Source organism: Aquarana catesbeiana, linkage group LG01 (assembly GCF_042186555.1).
Source record: "Aquarana catesbeiana isolate 2022-GZ linkage group LG01, ASM4218655v1, whole genome shotgun sequence".
NCBI classification, from domain to species: Eukaryota; Metazoa; Chordata; class Amphibia; order Anura; family Ranidae; genus Aquarana; species Aquarana catesbeiana.
Window position 1 is genome coordinate 889,050,373 of NC_133324.1, and position 23,752 is coordinate 889,074,124.

General features: G+C 42.1%; 1 protein-coding gene across 5 annotated transcripts in view; it reads right to left on the reverse strand.

The window, feature by feature from the left end:
- Window positions 1-6,555: 6,555 nt before the first annotated feature.
- SH3BP2 (SH3 domain binding protein 2) overlaps window positions 6,556-23,752 on the reverse strand; it is a 112,974-nt gene continuing 95,777 nt past the window's right edge. For all 5 annotated transcript variants that reach the window (XM_073610898.1, XM_073610895.1, XM_073610896.1 and 2 more), the window contains 5 exons: window positions 19,459-19,573; window positions 18,252-18,307; window positions 16,303-16,381; window positions 15,017-15,076; window positions 6,556-13,218 (listed from right to left, as the gene is read on the reverse strand). In XM_073610898.1, coding sequence (XP_073466999.1) covers window positions 13,078-13,218; window positions 15,017-15,076; window positions 16,303-16,381; window positions 18,252-18,307; window positions 19,459-19,573 — 451 coding nt within the window. In that variant the 3' untranslated portion in view covers window positions 6,556-13,077. The remainder of the gene's footprint in view (window positions 13,219-15,016; window positions 15,077-16,302; window positions 16,382-18,251; window positions 18,308-19,458; window positions 19,574-23,752) is intronic.

Below are 23,752 nucleotides of genomic sequence, written 5' to 3' on the forward strand. Positions count from 1 at the left end.
TATTTGCTAAAGTGAGAATTACCTATAGCTAATAGCCAGGTTAGCTTTTAACCTGCACTAGGAAAAAAGACATCTTAATTATTATAAGCCACAATTCCAATGTCAATAGAATTCTCTTTTAGTAATACCCCTAAAAGTTTCTACATCATAGAAAATACGCACTGCAGTCTTGAAAGTGATTCTGGGTGTTCACATATCATGGAATACTACAACACTAAAGTCACATCTGGACGGCACAAAACTGGAGCACTAAAGATGGTTATGCCTTTGGGGAGGCATTTTGTTCAGCACTGGGCAGCTTTTATTGGAATTATTTTATGTACTTCCGCTTTTGTTTTTAAATCACAATGTGCAAACCTACTAATGTATAATTTGGATCACAGGTTGAATATGTAGCCTTAATGGTTCTTATATATTTGCAGGTGACAACATGGAGTCACTCTTGAAACAATGTCAAAGGATATTTCAGGAAACAATTTCAGTATTAAATACAAACAGACAGCAATAGCACATGTTTACACATTCAGAATGTTCATTTCTATCCATGTATTGTTATTTTGATAGACATTAAATTGTATGAAGGGGAGATTAGCATGGAGTGCTCTGTAGCCATTATGTAATAGTATGTTACAAGGGATAGAAAACAAGAACATCTAGGAACCAGTCAGTACCTAATTCTAATTTATGAGGATACCAGGCACCATACGTCCTGTGCTGTAAGAGGGCACTTTAGTCCAATGTAGTGGAAAGCCTGAGCTTTTAGCAAGGGAGGTGGAATAAGCAGAGATAATAGAGCGCAGTATAGGGTGTCGAACTGTTCTGGTGGCACATGAGCAGGTCTGTTTGCACTGGAAGAGATGTGTCTAAAGCTGTTATTGCCAGCAAAGGCACATCTGTTGCATATGGGATGATGAGTGGTGTTTAATTTATAGGAGCAAAGCAGTGCGGACTGCTGGACTATACCGTACCAAGAAACAGCTGCATGCAGACATGGTGCAGCTGTGATGAGCACATATTGGGGCCCATTTTGTTTTCTCTGCTCATGTGCCCTGCAAAGTCTGTGTTGGCCACTGAAGGGTACAAAACGCTGAGCATACCCAATATCTGTAATAGAGAAAAGTAACAACGCTCTTGCATGCAACTGGGAATGTACAGTAAGTAACTGTGATGCATGTGCAGAACAGGCTGGCAGTGTCAGTGTAGAAAAATTGGGCCTCTAGTTGGAGAAGTGCTCTAAGGGAGAAGTGTTCTTGTTGTTTACAGCAGCCAAGCAGATTCCAACTGTTTCTTTGTTTGTAGAATCTGATGCAATAGGCAACATGTACTAATGTTTAATTCCTCAGAGTGAGGCTGTGCTTTGCCTGTGGAGGTTAACATCAAAGGACAAATTTGGGGTAACTAAAAAAACAAACATATGTACTCACTTCAATACTGCAGCATAGGTGTGATGCTGCAGCTGTCCCCCGCTGGCTCTAAGACCAAGAACTGAGCAATCACATGATTGCTCAGTTCTTGGTCAGCTCTGAGTGGAGAGCGGTAACTATCAGTCACCACTTTCTGCTCTGCCCCTCCAGCGCTCACTGGAGCACTGGGCTGTAGATGGGGTGGGTGGAGCTGGCTTCGACTCTCAGCTACGCTCTGGGAGTCGGAGTCAGCTATCAATCAGGCAGCTGGGTTTGTCCCAACAATATGGTTGGGATCCTTCCAGAGCCTGGAGTGCCTCTGTCACAGTCTAAAGCCTGCTGTTAGCTGATTCTGAGTCACAGGAAAGCACAAGCAAGTGCACTCCTGTAAACCATAAGAGAAGTATGGCCAAAAAGCTTTTGCCAGACCTCTCTTTTAAGGCCAGTCCCAACGGCAGCTTATACACCTCTTCGTATAGCTCCCCTGACTGCTCAGGGAGCAAAAAGAAACACTGAGTACTTCTGGGTTTGGGGAGCATATGACGCACTCCCCTTCCTCCCATGTGACAGTGCTGCTGCTTGGTGACTGGCCACTAACTGTCACATGTGGGTTTGGATTTAGTCATTAGCCTTGTGTAGGCTCTAAGTGATGATGTGGAGCTTACACGGGTCTGTTGCAGTTCATTCCCGGTGGCGGGAGGGGAAGTGCAAACTGCTGTGAGAGCTGGCTTAGGGCCCATTTGTGCTTCTGTGGTACGGTAATGTGCTCATTATCACATGCAGTAACGCGCGTAACTTGCGTTACTGTGTTGTAGTGTCGTTCATTTTGAATACCACCCCGACGCAATTCAATGCACTTGTGCTGTAGCCTGCTGCAATGTACAGCACTGCGCTGTGTTACAAAAAAAGGGTCTTGTGCGATTTTTACCACATTAGGGGTGCTTTGGCAGCCCATTCATTTTTAGTGGGCTGCCTTACCGTAATATACATTATTGCAGGACATAACTCCATAGTTGCCCTACATAGGCAAAGCACTGGTTCAGATTTAAGGTGGAGTAGGACTAGTTTAGAAAAAAAAAAACTGAATAAAGAAAAGTGATGGCTTTTCCACAGCAAGCAAAGAGTTTGCAAACTATTCTTTCTAGTGCCGGTTGTAAGTACACATCTAACTGGTTGCCAGCTGCAACACACAAGCTTTTCTTTCTTCGGTTTTTTATGAATCTGCACCACAAAAAACATCCATACACAAGCACAATAAGGTTATCGTGTTATGCCAATGTCTGCACTGTGCCTCTGTATGTATGCTGTAATGTAAATGTGTGAAAGGGATGTTTGCGTTATTTTAGCATTTGTATTTGTAATTGTGACGTTTAGCCATACCTGCACTTGTTTTTTCTCTCATGGGCCCAGACGGAGACAGTATGCAGCAATATCATTGCCCTTACATTTACATACATCTCATCCTGCAAAGTCACAGTAATGCTACCTTATAAACTAATTGCAGGTCCTTCTGATTCCCATGAAGGGAGAAAAACACACCCTGATCTAGTTTAAGTATGTAAGGAATTTCTTTTATAATGTACCTCAAATAATGTCCATTTTTGTATATTTGAATTAAAGTGTTTTGATTCTTAAAAAAAAAAAAAAAAGCCTTCACAGTTCTGGAACAACATCCTATGGACAGATGAAACCAAGATCAACTTGTACCAGAGTGATGGGAAGAGAAGAGTATGGAGAAGGAAAGGAACTGCTCGTGATCCAAAGCATAGCACCTCATCAGTGAAGCATGGTGGTGGTAGTGTCATGGCATGGGCATGTATGGCTGCCAATGGAACTGGTTCTCTTGTATTTATTCATGATGTGACTGCTGACAAAAGCAGCAGGATGAATTCTGAAGTGTTTCGGGCAATATTATCTGCTCATATTCAGCAGAACTCATTGGGCAGCGCTTCATATTGCAGATGGACAATGACCGAAGAATACTGCGAAAGCAACCAAAGAGTTTTTTAAGGGAAAGAAGTGGAATGTTATGCAATGGCCAAGCCAATCAACTGACCTGAATCCGATTGAGCATGCATTTCACTTGCTGAAGACAAAACTGAAGGGAAAATGCCCCAAGAACAAGCAGGAACTGAAGACAGTTGCAGTAGAGGCCTGGCAGAGCATCACCAGGGATGAAACCCAGCGTCTGGTGATGTCTGAGTTCCAGACTTCAGGCTGTAATTGACTGCAAAGGATTTGCAACCAAGTATTAAAAAGTGAAAGTTTGATGGATGATTGTTAATCTGTCCCATTACTTTTGGTCCCTTAAAAAGTGGGAGGCACATATACAAACTGTTGTAATTCCTACACCGTTCACCTGATTTGGATGTAAATATTCTCAAATTAAAGCTGAAAGTCTGCAGTTAAAGCACATCTTGTTCGTTTAATTTCAAATCCATTGTGGTGGTGTATAGAGCCAAAAAGATTAGAATTGTGTTGATGTCCCAATATTTATGGACCTGACTATATATATATATACACATACATTGCTGCTTATCTTTTTCCTTGCCCAAAAAACCTACTTAAAGCGGGGGTCCACCTATCTATCGTTTTTTTTTTTTTGGAGTTCATTCACACACTTTTCTTCTCATGATTATCTACTCACATGTTCTGTGTAATAAGTCCGCCTGTGTCCGATTTCGTTGTAAAGAATAACTTATAAAATTCACTGAAGGCGGTTTCCATCTTCATTGTGGGCATTTGAAGCCCACAAGCATGTATTTCCTGTATGCCGTGAATGCTGGGAGCAGAGATGTTGTGATGACGCTGTTGCACAATGCATGCTGGGAAGCCTGAGACTAGCTCCCAGGGACTGTGGGAGGTCTGGGAGAGGCTAGAAACACCCCTACTCCCATGGGAGGAAAACCAGGAAGTGCTAAGAAGATTAGAAAAAAAAAGGTAATTACGGCGATTTAAATTTTTTTACACAGCATGTCAGCATCTAGGCAAGGAAGAGAATGCATAGAGATAATGTTCAAAATTTGGGTGGAACCCCGCTTTAATTTTTCCATTCTATATAATGTGAATGATATAAATCTATATAATTACAAAACTTTAGTTATGGATTCATTACCAATTAAAAAGGGAGATGTTTAAAGAAGTCCAGCCTGACCTCGTTTGGCTGGGCTTCCCCTATGGGTCACAGGGGTGCAATTCGTTTTGCACTCCTGTGACCTGTTTTCAGCAGAGAACGGAGTGAAGTCTGCTCTCTGATGACGTGTCAGTAATCAGTCCAGGCACCACGTAATCACGACAATAAACGTTGGATCCACCAGGTGCCTGGACTGACACCCGCCTCCCAGTGAGACGTTGAGACGACCGCTCCCCGCTCCTCACACAGCTCAGCGCTGCAGTGAGCGTGGAGGTGCAGATTGACAGCTCATTGACAGTCAGCAGCTCTCCGCTCGGGGAGCTGGGAGAACCGAGCCATCAGCGGTGTTCGATCGCTCAGTTCTCAGTGCAGAGGCGTCGGGGGACAGATGCAGCATCGGGACAAAAAAGCCCATACTTCTCTTTTAAACGGTGCTGGCTCTGCGGTGGAGGTGAAGGTCTAGCTCAGCCTTTGTCAACATTTTTACCCAAGAAACCATTGAAATCATTTTCAGGTCTCAGAGAATTCCTGTTAAAACCAATCCATTGAGGACCAGTGGCAAAAACACCCCTTACAGTAGTGGTCAGAATGCCATCATACATAAAGCTTAAAAAAGTCCTTGATGTCATGCTTCTGACTCTACCAAGTGGCTTTGACCCTGGAACCTTGCAGGCACCATCTAATGGGATGTCAACCAGTCGCTGCTTAAGGAACCTCTAGCAACCTCTGGAGAAACATGCTGTTCTTTGTGGCAAAGGTGTCTCGAATACAAGACTTATTGCACAGAATTATAGACTTTTTGCCAGATAAACCAGTTCCCCAAATATGCATTTCAACTGTTTTGCCATATGGCTGGAGCTCATCTTTAGGCCCCATTCACATCTATGCGACTCTGCTGTGTTTGCGCAGGCATGGCAAGCCCATTCATTTGAATAGGCTACTGTGCCTTTGTTTCACACACAGCGGGAACCCAGCAGCAGATACCGTAGACTCAATGTCTGCCGGCACCCGGCGATCATCCAGCAGAGAGGCAGAATGGCGGTCTGCCTATGTAACAAGGAAGATCGCCGTTCTGACAGAAGGGAAGGCATAGATACTGTGTCTCTGCAAAGCAAGGACAAGGATCCATGTCTTCACCTAGTAAAAGCACCTCCCACGCTGTAGTAAAACACAGGCTAGGCACACAGTTAACCCCTTCCCTGCCAGTGTCATTAGTACAGTGACTGTGCATATTTTTTAGCAATGATCATTGTATTGGTATCACTGGTCCCCAAAAAGTGTAAATTAGTGTCAGAATGTCTGTGGCAATATCACAGTCCTGCTATAATTCGCTGATCGCTACCATTACTAGTAAAAAAAATAGCAGTTTGTAGACGCTATAACTTTTGCTCAAACCAATCAATATATGCTTATTGGGATTTTGTTTTACCAAAAATATGTAGTTTTTATATAAAAATGTAGTTATTTTCTAATTTTTTTTATTTGATGTGTTTTATAGCAGAAAGTAAAAAATATTGTATTTTTTTGTTTATAGTGCAAAAACAAAAAAAAATGCAGAGGTGATCAAATACCACCAAAAGAAAGCTCTATTTGTGAGAGACATACATTTCATTTGGGTACAGCGTCGCACATCCGCATAATTGTCGGTTAAAGTAACGCAGTGCTGTATCGCAAAAAATGGCCTGGTCATGAAGCGTGGTAAATCTTATGTAGGTCAAACACGGCCGCTCGAAAATTGCATGGTTCTTTTGCATGTGGGAAACCACACTGAGTTTTTCAGTGCAAGGGGGTGCCATTAAGCGTTAATGGCATACCCGTGCGTTTTCTTTAAAGCATCGGGTCTTGTGTGCGGCTGCATGCAGGTGCGGGAATGCTTGCAATTTACATGCATTTCTGCACCTGCACAGATGTGAGCCTAGGCTTAGTGCACTAAGTTATATTATACTTGTCTTGCTTGGAAGAGCATGCAGTGTCAACATCAACTTGACAAAAAAAAAAAAAAAACAGCAAACAGCAAAATATGTATAAAAACGTACTTTAATTTAAAAGTGGAACAACATTCCCACTGTATATAAATTTACAATATACAATATACATTATTTGCAGATAGAGGCAGGCATCATATACAGCAATATTACACATTATAACATGAGTTTTGTCAATCATATCACTGCTGCTGTAGAGGATGGAATACAACAATGACATTGGAATGGTACGCACAAGTTATTCTAACTAATCACAGTAATTTTCACACAAGGCAACACGAGCTGTTTGCGTTTTTTCTGTACAACAGCTTTGAAATTGGTGATCACTTTAAACCTTGATATCTACATTTGTACAAAGCAGGTGTATTAATAAATAACAATAGCTGTACAGTGCAGAATTGTGCCCTTTCTTAGGGGAAAATCACAGCTAACAAATTAGAGGGAGACTGGCAGACATGGGGGAACGTATTCAAAGATTCATGTGCCACCACCAATGTCCAGGGTTTTCCCTTAGCCAATTTCAAATCATTTTGCTGATGAGCGAAGTAGATAAAGATGTCAGAATAGCACAGTACAGTCACAAGGTTACAAGTAAGACCCTACATAAGACCCTACATGATGGGCATGTATGTCAGAGTGCAGTTCAGTCATGCAGTCTGTATCATGCAAAAGCTTGCAAATTTCTTCTAAGGGCAGGACTACCTATGCTGATTCAGATTATTACTGTTCCTCTATGTTCAGGTGAAGTGTCTAAACACCTATCTCATTTTTTTTAATACTTTATTTATTTCAGATATGCCAAAAATGTAAGACTTTGAACCGGTCACAAGATAGACTTAGTATAGATTGCATCACAATAGAAAAGAACACTCAACAAGCATAAGTAATCCTCCTCCAGAAAGGGAGAGCTAACAGTACTTCATAAACAAAGTGGTAAAGAAGCATCTTTCCAGGTAATTTTGGCAGATAGAAGAGTAGAATCACCAAACACAGACATGGTTCTGAATTGTGTCATTTCGCTATCGTGACCACCCTCAAGCAGTAGCATTGCATATCAGGAACAGTGGCCGTCCGTTCATTGGGGGCACCGCCCCCCTAATCCATGTGTCCAGCCCCTGATCTAAATAATGCATCCACTGTTTTTTTTTTTTTTTTAGAAGCACATGATTGGAGCCGGAGGATCTAGTTGGCTTCAAAAAGGGTGGGCTTGGGGCGCAGAACACTGCGCCCGAGCCCACCCAGTTGTTGACATTAGCGAATCAATAATCGCTAATATCTTCCTGTTACTCCTCCCGGCCAGTCAGGAAGCGGGACCTGAGTCCCAAGGCCTGATTGGCCGCGAGTCCTAACTCCTGATTGGCGGGGAGGAGAAGCGACCACCGGGACTCGGGAGGAGATGCAGGGGGGGAAGACGCCACCTGGATGGGGTAAGTGCAGGGGCTGGCGGGCGATCAATGAAACGAGCGAGCGATGGGGGGGTGCAGCGATTGAGCAAACACCGGTTATGCAGTTGGCTGGCTGGTGGGGGGGAGGGGTGTGTGGCTGGCGCCCCCTCAAGAAGATTGAGCACCAGCCGCCACTGATCAAGAAACAGATTTTTTTTTTGCAGTTATAAGGGAAAAATTACTCTAACTTAGAAACAAAGAAGGAAAAGCGATAAGATAGAGATGAGAAATAAGACAAAGAATATATTAGTATTCAGAAAGGGGAAGAAAAAACGGAATGAAGGGTAGGGTGGGGGAGGAAAACAAGGACTGAGAGGGGGTCTCGGAGAATGCAAGATGCCCAAAGTAAAAAACAAATCAACCAGAATCTGTAAAGAGGGGTTAGCCTTCATTTGAGAAGATGAATGCATTCCAGTAAAATCACATTTTCGAAAAGTGCCTATTTTGTGAAGAAAGCACCAAGACTTTAATTTTATTAATTTCCTCCAACTTCGCAACCCACGTGGACAAGGATGGGGTTGTACGCTCTTCCATCTATCATTTTTTAAGCACAGATACCTTAAAGTGGATATAGAAAGAGATTATAGCTGATGTAGTGAGTTATGGTAGCCATACATGGCTCAGTTTTCTCTCGCTCAGTCCACAGGCCAAACAAGAAAAAATCAATTGACTCCTCCATCCACCCTAACAATATGGATGGAGGAATCTACACTGCCAGCTACCCAAATACATTGACAGCCACCTGGCTCAATTGATTTTTACTTCTGGTGCTTGCAGGACCACATGGCTAGTATTTAGGCTGATTCGGCAGAAATTTTGAGTTGTCTATGGCCAGCTTTAGGGTGAAGCAGAACAACGTGTTAGAGCATGTAGAAAGTTTGACAGCAAATAGAAGATAATATAAAAAGTGCAGTAAACTTTCACATAGTCTGTAAGGTTAATATACAGTATCGGTTGATAATGCTATGCTGGTTAAACAGTGTTGCAGGTATCTGTGATAGCAGTGACACGTACAAGTTTATCTAGTGAAACTTTGCAAAGAGAACTGTTTGTTAATTCAAGGATAAGTTCACCTTTGTAAAAAAAATAATAAATGCACGTTTTTGCAGGTAAAAAAAATTGCATTTTTTTTTCCATTTTTTTTTTTTTTGTTAGGAGCCTGTAAAGCATTGCATCCACAATCAGCAGACCACGGGTGCAATCTCAGGCCCCTGCAAACTGTCAATGTAGCTGTCTGCCTGACCTCCTATGGGCAGGCAGTTACTGAATAGCAGGAAGCATCAATGAACTACCCAGAGAACTCATCAGCGCCCTGGTAGTTCATTAAGAACTACAAGCTGTCAGCCGCAATGGCTGACGGTAGTTGTAGTTCCCCCATTCACAGAGTTCTGTGAATGAATGACAAGGCCGGGTGGGCGGTGCCCTGAACAGCCACTTTTAAAAAAGAATTGTGACAGCGGGTGTGGGGAGAGGATCCCTAGTCCGCTGTCAGCTGGGACTCGGGGGGGCTGCTGCACCAGTAACATGTTACACCCTGAATATGGGTATCACATGTAACATGTTAGGAAAGGTGAACTTATCCTTTAAATCAGATGGTGAACCAATGAGCTTCAAAGGGAAAAATTCATGAAACTTTAGAACCAAACATTTTCAAACTTTCATTAGGAAAGTGCAAGGAAAAGCCTGGCACTTCAGTTTCCAATGAAGGCGTTTCATAAAGAATGCCTTAGTATAGATGTATAGTCTGCAAAGGAGACTAATTTGTTTAAAAGTCAGACTCATTTTTCATTTGTCTTATTTAAAATGCATCTGTGAGGCAATATAAGTAATACTACAAGGCGTAGACAAATTGTGGTGCCTGCAAGTACCTTTTTGTAGTCTCCATTGTATTCTGGTTGAGGTCTGGAACTAAAGGTGGCCATACATTGTAAGATTCCCCCATCCATTCTAAAAAGCATGGATGGAGAAATCTCCCCTGACGGCTATTGTTTCCTGACAGCTGAAACTGGTGGCTGTCAGAATACCTGAACAGTGCTTCTGTCTGGTTGGATGCTACCACTGTTCGGCTGACATATACGAATGACGTTGTTCATCAGGAGGTGGCAGAAATTCACTCCATGTATGGTCAGCTTAATGATGGCCATTTAGATAGTAGCATGAGATCACTTTGTAAAGTATCATTTGCTTCTCTGCAAAACAGCTGTGCTATGGCTCTGTGAAAGACAGGTGAAAACTCTTACCATAAATAATTATTGTTAACTAACTAATCATTACCTCCTAATAGGCAAAATTAGAGCATATTTCAGACAAAATATTTTTATGTACTGGTCAGCTTCTATAAGTTCTTTACAACAGGCAACCAGCATAGAGAGATGTCTCCAAAATGTTCGAAAGTGCAACTTTGTTTAAATGACCTCCAGCATACCTTATCATTTATATATTTCACCCTAATCAATCCCCCATTCGGTGAACTGTTGTAGTGTATGAGATAACTTATCGTACAAAAAAAACAAAAACAAAGTTCAACGTCAAATATTTGAAGGCATTTTTCAGATGCATCATGGTGAAAGATTATCAAGTAGCAATCTAAACAAAATAAATTAATTATGTAATTACAGAAACAAAACAATTCAAAACACTGTAATGTTGCCCCATAGGATTTAAAAAAAAAAAAAAGGGTTTTAGGCAATTATCATGTACCATAAAAAACTATAAACAGGTATCAACCGTTGGCTTATTGTTTGGCAGGGTATTGTTCTGTGTTAGGCTGGCCATAGATGGAGGGAACTTCTTTCCTGCAGCCACAGACAGTGTTGATGCAGGAATCCCTCCTGCTGAGCAACTGTCTTCTCCCGGCGTGGGAAGCCATCCCCACCGGGAGAAGACAGTGATTATTGCTGATGGCTATAACAGCCGCTTGCAATAATCACATGTAAAATCCAGCAGGCTGGTTGTACCCAAGTTGATTGATCGATCGATTAACTTGGATACATTTAAGCCTGCCTATACATGGTTTGAATCTCGGCCAGTTCCTGCTGAGCTGGCCAAGATTCGAACCATAGCTTTAGCCATTGGTAGACGAATGAAACTGCAGAAATTATCTGGTATCTTACTTAATCTGAGTAGATAAAAAAATTTATTTTTTTAAGACTACCATATCTGTCTTGCTGCTTAAGCCGGCCATATATGGTTCGAATCTTGGCCAGTTCAGTAGGGACTGGCCGAGATTAAAACCATCTATGGGCAGGCTGATTGTACCCAAGTTGATTCATCGAAGACCTGCCTAACTCAGCTGCTGACAAGATCTGTGCCTGATATCCCACTGATAAAAATCATTATTATTTTAGTTGAAAAGCATTGGTTACTCCTTTTTGATCATCTATGTGACCCTATATTGGAATAAAATTTTATCTGGACTGTTTGTGCTGTGGTGCTTCGGTCTTTATTATGCTGCCCTACATATTAAGTCACCATTTCTTCATCCAACACTGACAGTTATTTTAGCATACTTATAAACATTCCTCTGTCATAAAAATATGATATATGACTAATATGCCTGTAATTAAAAATAATCTAATGCTGGCAACACACATACTACATGTATACCAATTTCAACTAGCTTTCAACAATGGATCAAGACTATCTATTTTTTTTTGCAGTCAAACGCTAAATGAATGTTGTTAAATTGGTTTAAATTGCCTGAAAATTGTTGTGTGTGTGGCCAGTATAAGCAGTTAAAACATTTTTTTTTTTTTACAGTGAAGATAATCTTGGAATAAAGTGTATGTAAACCCAAAATCTGTCTTTCCATTATTTTGTGGCATCAAGCTTCACTGTATACAATTTTCTTAAACAAATTGTGGATCTGTTGCAAATTTCGTACCTGGAGACCTTGGCAGTAGCACTTCAGAAGCTGTATACAGTGAGGTGCGATGCCAAACATACTGCAAATAAAATTTGGCTTTACATACATTTGAAAAGATAATATACGTGTAGGTCAAAAGTAATTTCTTCCTGGACAAAACATAATTTATTGGGAAACAACAAACGATATTGAACTAGGGTTGCCACCTCATTCCTTTAAACCCACACATATATTAATTACACAGGGTCTTTGGCTGATTTAACGCAGATAAGGCACTAAGTGAGTTTAATTACTACCTTAATCAGCCACAGAACCTGTGAAATTAATATGTGTTCAGGTTTAAAGGGATGAGGTGCCGACCCTATATGGAACTGACTAAAGATGTGCAGTATTCTGAAGGGTGAACAAATGTGCCTTTTTAATCATGCCAAACTATGGCCGAGACTATGCCTTATTTTACATGTAGCCCCATGAAGCTATCCATACTAATCACGTGCTCTGGGTACCATCCATACTATTCTACAGCTCTGGGTACCAATAAGGTAGTGTATGCGGTGCAAAGACAGCAACAGATGACATTGGTTGTCTTTGAGATATTCTTCTGATGCTTCAATGTTCAATGTAGAAATAAACAGGATACAAGACACCCATTAGTTAGGTAGACACCTACAACCAGCAATTGCTGGCAACTTATTCAGTCCACAGAATGAGTTCCTGCATCGAGTGTCAAATATTTTCTGAATTAATATGTTTCTTGTGATCAACAAAGGTCTTCAAATTTTCCAACTTTCCAAGCAAATGGTACCTTAGACTTCCCAGTGGATCTGGGTTATTTATCCACCATACTTTTCAGGCCAGGGCCTTTATGAGATAATCTCTGAAATGTATTAAAGTTGAGGAATTTTCCTGCCCAGCTTGTGGCAGGATAAGGAGCTTCCTTCTTGTCAATCTTTTTTCCACATCTTTCCTTCTTTGCATACTACTGGTCTGTGTTTTCAATTTTCATTGCAGAGGAAATGTGCAAATGACCAAGATTGTTTTTCCTCATTGATTGTTGCTCGTAATTTGGTCTTCCAGTCATCACATTTTGTAGACAGAAACATTTATGTTATGTCTTTGTTAGAGATGGGCAGAAGGGCACTATCCCTGTGATGTGGTTTTCCACTTCTATAGTTTAGGCAAATCCCAACACAGTCTGAGGACTATAGTTTGAATAATGATTCTATTAACTTAAATGGCAGTCTTTTCACCTGGGGTTAATCATACACCCATAGGCGTGTTTTAGAACTAGAGCATTGTGGCCAGGTAATGGGTTCTTATAGTAGTGTTCAACCAAATCTGCAATATCTGAAAACAGTATTTCTCCCTCCAGGTAAACTTTTGTGTCCTACAAAAACAACAGAGGTCAATTAGAATGAGATTTTACATTTTTGTAATTATAGCAATACTTCAAATACAAATGCAGGAGCCCATTCACATCATATGCATTGGGCAAGCACATGGAGCCTATGACTCCTTGCAGACGAGGCGGACTCTGCCTGGCGGATCCGCCTGCTCAGCGATGGATCAGTCCACTGATCCCCGCTGAGCAGGCGGGTGACAGGTCCGTGTCTACTCCACTATACAGAGTGGACATGGACACAGCCCGATCTTCTATGTGGGGTGGTCGGATGGAAACAAACTGCCTGTCTCTTTCCATCCAACTGTCATCTGCTCTGATCCGCCAGACGGACTACATGCCACACTGCCCCTTCACTTTGCACGCCAGCTGGCATAAAAAAACACATATTCAGTACATCTTTGCAATACATTCACATTTTCCCATGTTTAATCCTTTTAAAAATGCTGCAAATACAGTAAAAATCCTGTTGATCTGCTACAAATCCAGCGAGTGCATAACTTCCTATATGGGCTGACAACACCAGTATCTGTGCTGCACTGAAATCCCAACCAACATTTTTGGCCTTGCCTGCCGGACTACAAAACCCTGCCTATACCCAGCCCTCTCTGTCCCTTTCCACAGGCCTACACTTATTTCTTTCGTAGGAAAACAATGTTGCTAACCTGACTTAAGAACTTACCCACATACTGGGATTGATTTACTAAAACTAGAGAGTGCAAAATCTGGTGCAGTCGTGCATGGTAGCCAATCAGCTTCTAACTTCAGCTTATTCAATTAAGCTTTTACAAAAAAAAAACTGGAAGCTAAATGGTTCCTATACAGAGCTGCAGCAGATTAGGCACTATCCAGTTTTAGTAAATCAAACTCACTGTGTGTAGAGAAAGGGTTCTTGGGAGATGTAGTTCTGAAAGCTGTCCTACATCAATAGAACCTGAGCTCCCAACAGCTGCCTGTTCACAAGAATTTAGTAATAAAAGCTGTGTCCCGCAGGAACAGGATACAAGATAAAAAAAAATGCTGGAGCATGCTCTAGAGCAGTGGTCTTTAAACTGTGGCCCATGGGCTGGATAAGGCCCTTTGCATGCCTTTATCTGGGCCTTGGGAATTATTCAAACTGACACCAACGATGGGGTATTATTCCTTCAGCTGACACCAATAATAAGGCATTATTCCTATGACTAAAACCCATTATGGGGCACAATTCCTCCTCCTACTGACCACAGGCCCTATGTAATTTTATTTATTTTTTACACCTACTGACCACAGTCTGGCCACCCTAAAAGTCTGAAGGGCAGTAAATATTCATTGTGTACAGCAGTGGTCTCAAAACTGTGGCCCTCAGGCTGGATATGGCCCCTTGCTTGCCTTTGCCCAGCCCTTGAGGCATTACTTCTGCCCCTGACACCAGAAAATGAGGCATTATTCCTGCCACTGACACCAACAATGGGGCACTATTCCTTCCACTGATACCAACGATGGGGCATAATTCCTTCTACTGACAACAAAATTGGGGCACCATTTCTCCCGCTAATACCAAAGATCTGGCATTGTTTACTCCCACTGGGCACACAGTCCGGCCCCTCTAAAGTCTGAAGGACAGTAATTTTGCCCCTTCTTTATAAAGTTTGGAGACCCCTGGTGTACAGTGTTGCATAACTATGCAATTACCAGTTAAAGTAGCGCAGTGCTCAACAGCAAGAAATGTCCTGGTCATGAAAGGGGTAAAATCTTCCAGAGCTCAAGTGGTTAAAAAACAAATATATTTTCGTCAGGCTGTACAAACCTTTTCATATATTCGGTAGTTTCTTAACTTTGCATCAAGATTATCCCATACCACTATAACCTATAAAAGAAGAGAAGATTACCGTCACTTATAAAATGGAAACTGAAGACAAGTTTGATTTAACCATTAGCCATCCAGCGCATGACGATGCACGTCGGCACAATGGCACGGCTGGGCAAATGGACGTACAGGTACGTCCACTTTAAATTCTGGCATTGCGGGCGTGCACCCATAACGTACTCCGTGCCCGCGATCGTGTCACAGAGCGGAAGAATGGGGAGATGCCTTTGTACACAAGGCATTTATCTTTTCTGCCCAGTGACATGACAGGGATCTACTGCTTCGCGTCATCGGGAGCAATGATCGCTGTCATGTCAGTGGAAGCCCATCCCCGCTACAGTTAGAACACCTCCCTAGGACACACTTAACCCCTTGACCGCCCACTAGTGTTTAACCCCTTCCCTGCCAGTGTCATTTACACAGTAATAAGTGCATTTTTATAGCACTGATCACTGTATAAATGACAATGGTCCCAAAATGGTGTTAAAAGTGTCCGATGTGTCCGCCATAATGTCACAATAATGATAAAAATCGCAGATCACCAACATTACTAATAAAAAAAAAAAATTATAATAAAAATGCTATAAATCTATCCCCTATTTTATAGACGCTATAACTTTTGCGCAAACCATTCAAATTTATGCTTATTGTGAATTTTTTTTACCAAAAATATGTAGAAAAATACATATTGGCCTAAGCTGAGAAAAAAAAAATAGTTTTTTTTATAAATTTTTTGGGGGATATTTATTATAACAAAACATAAAAAAATATTGCTTTCTTTTCAAAATTGTCGCTCTTTTTTTTGTTTATAGCGAAAAAAAATAAAAAAAAATAAAAACCACAGAGATGATCAAATACCACCAAAAGAAAGCTCTATTTGTGGGAAAAAAAGGACGTCAATTTTGTTTGGGTGCAACGTCGCACGACCACGCAATTGTCAGTTAAAGCGACACAGTGCCGTATCGCAAAAAGTGCTCTGGTCAGGAAAGGGGTAAATCCTTCCAGGGCTGAAGTGGTTAAGGACTAACACATTGAAAAATTTGTTCCAGTCAGCTAACTCATAATCTTTGCCACCTCATAGTCCTACTGTGAGCTGACCCTGACGTTTTTACAAATGATTTTTTTTGGCCATCAGGAAACAGGAAATTGCTGTGAAAATACACACCGTATAAAACCGAAAGCTAAAGGGTAAGATGTAAAAATTGTGTATGCAGAACTAGTAATACCTTTCCGGCCCTTGCAGAGTTTCTTATGCAGAAGAGTCCATTCAGGGGGCTTCCTGTGATATCCATAGCTTTGAACATCCTGGAAAAAAAACAATGCATTTATTTATCTTCAGCCTAACAGGGGACAAGAGTATTATCTCTTCTGCCTGCTGTGCAGAAATATTTACAAAGCAGCTGCAGGAGTGAACTTCGGCTGATATGAATAGCAATACTTTCTAAACTCCAGATCCTCCCAAAACGGAGGTTGCGGCATATTCATATTAACTTGCATTGTACTGTATCTAATATGTGTAATTATGTTTAGAAAGTTGATGATGGTACAGTTTTCTTTAAACTTCTGCCCTGTTTTTTAACAACTATCAGAAGCAGTGGTGGCTGGTGCTCCAATGGTCGGGGGGGGCAAACAAACCTAAGACATATACCCCCCGGTCACTCCAGCCCGCCAACCCACAGCAACCCCCTCCCCCCTGGTCGCTGGCTCCAGGTCGCGACTCCGGCTTTCATCCACTGTGTCCCGGCGGTCGCTGCTTCTCCTCCCGGCCAATCAGGTCTTCAGACTCCTGGTCAATGGGATCTTAGGACTCCTGGCCAACAGGGCCTTAGGACTCCTGGCCAATCAGGTCTCAGGACCCGCTTCCTGATTGACAGGGAGGAGAAACAGGAAGACATTAGCGAATAGTAATTGGCTAATGTCACACAACTGGGTGGGCTCAGGGCTCTGTGCTCCAAGCCCTCCCTTTTTTGAAGCTGATTAGAGCCTCAGGCCCATTGAAATCTATGAATCCAGGGCCCGGCATGTAGATTAGGGGGGCGGTTCCCCTACGGACGGGCCGCCACTCATCAGAGGTATTATTAGTACTTTCAACCAGCCATAGAAAGCCTTTTGTAATATTAGGATTTGTTTATCCTAGGCAGCTGTCACGTTTACAGAAATTAGTTCCTTAACCACGTCACGCCAATGTAACTCATATATGTGGCCTCCCGGAAGTGGGCTTATTCCATGGGGCCGCATATATGTGTTTCTCCCCTTGTGCTGGGGACGCGCCGCACTGAACTGTCCCAGCACAGAGACCAGGGTCTCACGGAAGAGCCCCGGGCCCCATACTAATGATCGGGACCCAGATCTCCCGATTCCGGGTCACTTGATCGCTGCAGTAGTCTCTGATTGGCTACGACAGTGATCAGTCACTGTGAAGCTTGCCCCTGTGTTTTTTTCATTCTGTGAATGGAGAAGAAAGATGCAATGCACCTTTCTCGTTACTTGCAGAAGGAAAAAAAAAGTGTTTGTAACAAAATGAATAAAAAATAAAGAAAAATACCTAGATCAAGGTTTGATCTAGGTCTGTGTAAGGGTTAGTGTTTGGGTCAAGTAAGGGTCAAAGGTTAAGGTCAGGGTCAGTATATTTTGGACAGGATTTAAAAAAAAAAAAATAATAATAATTAGCATCAGTGTCAGTGTGTTTTAAGTAGGACAAAAAAAAAAAAAGCAAAATATGCACTATTGTTTCTGGGCTGTACTATGGGTACAAACCACAAATAACATACACATATGTGGTTTGTTGCAATCGTCAGGAGAAGAAGAATTTATTTCGGGTTGTACTTTGGCGGTAGGTTACTGTAGTAATAAGAAACAGCTAAATTGAAAATAAAAAAATTTTTTTTTTTACTATTTTGGGCCAGTTTCCCTTTGATAATAATAATAATAAAAAAAAAAAAATCAGGAGATATCCATAATATTTACTACCAAACGAAAGCCCAATTTGTCCTGAAAAACAAGGTATAACCCACCTGGATGCACAAAGTAGTTATGATGATATGTATGGTTTTACTAACACGTGTCAAAATTGCAAAACTTTGCTTAGGCATTTCGATTTGTTTTACCCTTAGGTGTGAAGGGGTTAAAAAGTATTTTTATCTGGTCAGTGAAGTTAAAAGAAAACACCAATTACCTTTCCACATCCGAGGATTCACATGTATCCACAAAGACCGAAGGAGGCAAGGATACCTTAAAAAGAAATCTTACTGGTTAGTACTGATGCTTGTATATATTTACTATAGGTATTGTTGGTTGCTAAATTAATATTGAATTTAATAGAAAAGAAAAACATTTGGGCTGTTCCCTGGTTATTGTAACATTTTATCACTTGTATCATTCTGTCACTAGAACGGAACAATAAGGCTCGGTTCACACTAGGGGCGGCACGACTTGCAGGTCGCCTCACCGAGGCGACCTGCACACGACATCCACGGCGACTTGCAAAACGACTTCTGTATAGAAGTCTATGCAAGTTGCCCCAAAAGAAGTACAGGAACCTTTTTCTAAGTTGGAGCGACTTGCGTCGCTCCTATTAGAACGGTTCCATTGTACAGAACGGGAGGCAACTTGTCAGACGACTAGGTCGCCTGACAAGTCGCCCCTGTGTGAATCGGCACTAATGGGTCATTACATAAGTTGGATCCACATTGCAAGCTATATTCCATAAGCTCCTGAGATGATGCTTTACATTGTGGGAGGACTATTCTTGCTTCCCAAGTTCATAGTTGCGTACAGCACATGTGGTGCTCAGGAACAGGAGAGAATTTCAAGATAAATGATTGTGCAGACTGCCAATCGCTTTTAAAAAAAAATTCTACTAAGCCAAAATTTGTATTTTGACCTCATGGGAAAACTCCATCTTTGTATTTGTAAAAATGGCACAAGGTCAAAATGAATTTAGATGGTAAAAAAAAGGTTTTTACACAACACTATTGACCAGCGGGAGGGGAGGATTGTGAAGTGAACAGAGCTGACAGCGAGGGGATCGGAGGAGAGAGGAGACACAGCGGATGACGGAGGCACATAAACTGACCACGGTGTCAGGACTCAGCAGCCATGATAAACCGTGGTCAGTGTACAGGGGAATTACAGAAACTGGCAGGATCAGCCAGGTATTTTAGGTAATACAGGGGGCCAAATTACACTTCTAAAATGCTTTAAAGGAACAGGATCCTTTTTTTTTTTTTACAAACACTTTCATTAAATTCATGCTCCTGTGGTGTGGCTTCACTACAGACAGGACATACAAACCTATGGCAATCCATAAGTAATAATATCTCTAGTTTCATGACACACATTGAGTGGTTTTGTATTCCTTAGTGCTATGGTATAGTGCATACCTTTTCATACTCATCATCACTGTCACTTTCCTCATGCAGATCTTTTAACCTTGATGGTCGAACTGGAGTTTCCACTGTTTTATCTATAAAGCTCTGACCATCAGGTGGTGACCTCCTGGGAAACAGTATAAAATATTCTGTTAAAAAGGAACTCCCCAAGTTATGAAGTTAAAATGCATGTACAGCCAAAATGTGCGACTTTTGAATATAGAGATAGGAATGGTTAGAACCCCTGTCAAAGTTTTTATTGCTGAGTCCCTTCTAGCAAGATTCAGCCTCTCTGTTTGTCCTGGTGACCATCATCCCACAGGAAGAAAGGGATGGAAAATCTAAAATGTTACAGTTCTTACAAAGAAAGGAATAGTAGGGACATCTTTTCGATAAGGATAACCGTTCCAGTGACAACTGTCTATGAGAAGCACCAAACTTAGTAGAGATTTCCCCTCACTTCCTGTTGTGTCTCTAGGACAGTAAGTAAAGGAAAATCCCAAAAGGGACACAAATAAATAAACAGAGATTTTAATGTTTCTATACCCTAAAAACAAAGAAGAAAACAAAAAAACACGTTGCCTATGCATACAGTTTAAGGATATAACCCCAAGATATTTGGGTGTGCAGTAGCAATTAGTGGTAATTAGAACTTTGATTCAGGGAAGGATATGTGTAAAACATTTACAGATATTAAACAATTTCTCTTCCCCGTTATTTTTAGAACAATGCCTATTAATAGTCTCAAACCCTTTTCAGTTTCCTTTTTTTTGTATTGTGAACCATCCAGCATCTAGTGTCTCGTAGGCTTTTTTTGGGCAACTGAAGAAACTGTTGTCCATGCAACCAATGCAGTCAGGGACAATCTCACTACTTTGGGCGACAAGGATTGTTCTACCTTCAGGTGTTTTAGCAACTAAAGGCCAATATAGTATGTCATTATGATGAAGCTCACCTAAACCCTCAGCTATTTCTCTGCCTATTCATCTGACAAGAGTCATCCTAGTACTCATGCTTAGGTTTATACTACATAAACTTAAAGTAATTATAAACTAAATTTTTTTTTAACAACTTAACCTCTTTAACCAGCTCCGGATTTGTTTTATGCCATTCATGACCAGGCCATTTGATTGCTATTTAGCACTGCGCTACTTTAACTGGTAATTGCACGGCCATGCAATGATGTACCCAAATTAATTTTATATAATTTTTTCCACACAAATAGAGCTTTCTTTTGGTGGTATTTGATCACCACTGGGGTTGTTTTGTGATATAAATGGAAAAAGACTGCACTTTTTGAAAATATATATATATTTTTACTTTCTGCTACAGAACATCTGTGTCTAACAATTTGTATTGTGTACTTCTCTTTACTACAGATCTTTGTTTCATATCCCAGCTTTGCAGAGTAAGAAACAGAGAGATCGCTCCCTCTGTACAGAGTTCTGTGTTGACTGTGAACACAGGGCTCTGGGCTGTGATTGCACACAGCTGATCAGCAGGTCCCTGGCCATGAATCTTTGGCCGGGACTTGCTGACAGACTCCTGCAGTGTACAGTCATAACAAGGTCGCACAAGCGTGCGCCCTAAACCCAGAAGCAGGCAGTGACGTACGGGTGTGTTGCTTTGCCTGTGTGTGCTGCTCATCCACAGTACTTTTAGTGGTATTTGATCACCACTGGGTTTTTAATTTTTTGCAACATAAGCGGAAATAGATCAAAAATGTTGAAAAAAAAAATTTTTTTTTTACTTTCTGCCAAATGTATTCTGCTACATGACTTTGGTAAAAAAAATCCCACATCTAACACTGCATACAATGTGAAGGGGTTAACATCTAGGGCGATCAAGGGGTTAAATGTGTGTCTAACAATGTGTGCTGCTTTTTGCTACAGATATCTTTGTTTTTTATCCTTGCTTTGCAGAGATAAGAAACAAAGAGATCGCTCCCTCTGTACAGAGCCCTGTGTTGATTGTCAACACAGGTCTCTGAGCAGTGGCAGTTGTGCATTACGGGTGCCGCCCCCCATCCATGCGACCGGCCCCTGTCAGGATGCCGGGTGCATGGATTCCTATGGCGGGGGTGTTTTTTTTTAAAGCACCTAATTAGAGCCAGAGGCTCTAATAGGCTTCAAAAAAGGGTGGGCTCAGGACGCAGAGAGTGCACCCCGATCCCACCCAATTGTGTGACAACAGCAAATTAATTTTCACTATTTTCACACTACAGTGTCTCCTCGCGAATCAGGAGGCAGGTTGGTGAGACCTGTTTCCCGATTGGCCAAAGTGCCAGGCAACCTTCTTGGATGCCTAGCGGCGCTTTGGCAAGCGGAGAAAGCATGAGGAGCAGACACCTCCGCTTCCGCTGCTTCCCACACTGTGAGGGTGAGTGGAGACACAGGACAATCCTTTCCACACCCCGGTAAGTGCCGGACCTCCCGTTGGGGGGGATTGGGTGCTGTGAACCCTGTGTTGTGTGGGGGGGGGGGATGTTGTCAGTGGAGCGAGCCCTGCGAAGGGGAGGGGGAGGGGGGTTGTCTGTATACACCTATCTGTAATGCTGGGCTATATACACCTATCTGTAATGCTGGGCTATATACACCTATCTGTAATGCTGGGCTATATACAGCTATCTGTAATGCTGGGCTATATACAATTATCTGTAATGCTGGGCTATGTACACCTATCTGTAATGCTGGGCTATATACACCTATCTGTAATGCTGGGCTATATACACCTATCTCTAATGCGGGGCTATTTACCCTTTATCTGCAATGCTGGGCTATATATACCTATCTGTAATGCTGAGCAATATACCCTGATCTGGGAGGCTGAGCTATATACTCTGTCCTGTGATTCTGGGGCTGCATACTCTGTCCGGTGATGCTGAGCTGTATACTCCTGACACTATGGGTGGAAGCAAGTGGAATACAGGGGACGGAGTGAGTGGATTCTATAAGAGGTGGGGCTTATGAAGCGGGGTCTGGCCCCCCTCATCCTAAAACTTCACCAGCCACCACTGGCTCTGAGCTGTGATTGCACACAGTTGATCAGCAGGTTCTGACCATGAATCATTGGTCGGGACTTGCTGATGAACTCCCGCTGTGTACAATCATAGCAGTTACGTCGCTTTGCCTGTGTGGGCCGCCCACCCACATTCCATACATTGTGGGTGGGCGGTCCACAAATGGTTAAATGACAAATAGGTTTATACTTCCCTCCTCTTCCCAGGTCCCTGTTGGTGCTCCTGACCCCTCCTTTTCTTGGTCCCCATATCAAGCCACTTCTCGGGGGGGCACACCTGCATGCGTGCTCTTGAGCCGTGCTGCCTTGTCACTGGATTAGACTAACAGCAGCAGGCACCAATGTTTCCGGCTGCTCTCAGCCAAGCCACTGAGAGCAGGGAGAAGGGAGAGTTACAGTTGTGCACAGTGCTGGACTCAGTGAGGACTCCATTACACATAAAGAGGGATGAGGGGGCCTAAACATTTTTTACCTTAATACAAGGAATATTTAGGCTTAGAACCAACTTTAAGTGCCCCAAACAAAATGTTGCAATTCTATTTTATTCTACAAAGTCCATCACAGGTATGCAGCTTTTGTGCACATTTTTTAAAAATCCTGAGCATTGTGGAATTTTTAGCAGCATTCTAAGGGGTTGATTTACTAGAGACACATAGGCTGTTCACTTTGCAAGGAAGGTTTTGCCTTAGTTTAGTGAATGTGATGAAAATTCACTTTGCAAAGAATATCTAATCACGTGCAAGGAACAAATAACAGTATTTCCACTTGTACATGATTGGATGATGAAAGTCAGTAGAGCTTTGCCTCATTCGCTAAGCCACGGGGAAATTTCCATGTAAAGTGAAGATTCCCCTGAAGGCTGGGTTCACACTTATGCAATGCCAGACATCGCATGTGATAGGCACTGCATTGCTGTGCACATCACATGCAGTATCTGTGCGATGCAAATTCAGACCCATGTGATCCGATTCCACAGTTTGTACTGCCTTCTGTGAACCGATTTTGGGGTGTCATTAACTTTATATTGACACCCGCAGCGGTTTGCACATGTCAGTGTGAGCTGCCTGTGATTCAGATGCGATGCGGGAACCCGCACAGAAATCGCGGTTATTCCTGCATCACACCAGTGTGAACCGAGCCGAAAAGTGAACAGCTTTTAGTGAATCAACCCCTAAGTCATGTTTTTTTTTCCCTTTTTCCTTTCCCTTTTTTATAATTACAGACCCCAGAGTCTTGCCCAACATGCCCCTATACCCCTTTTGCCAGACTGTCAAAATCTCCATCCTCA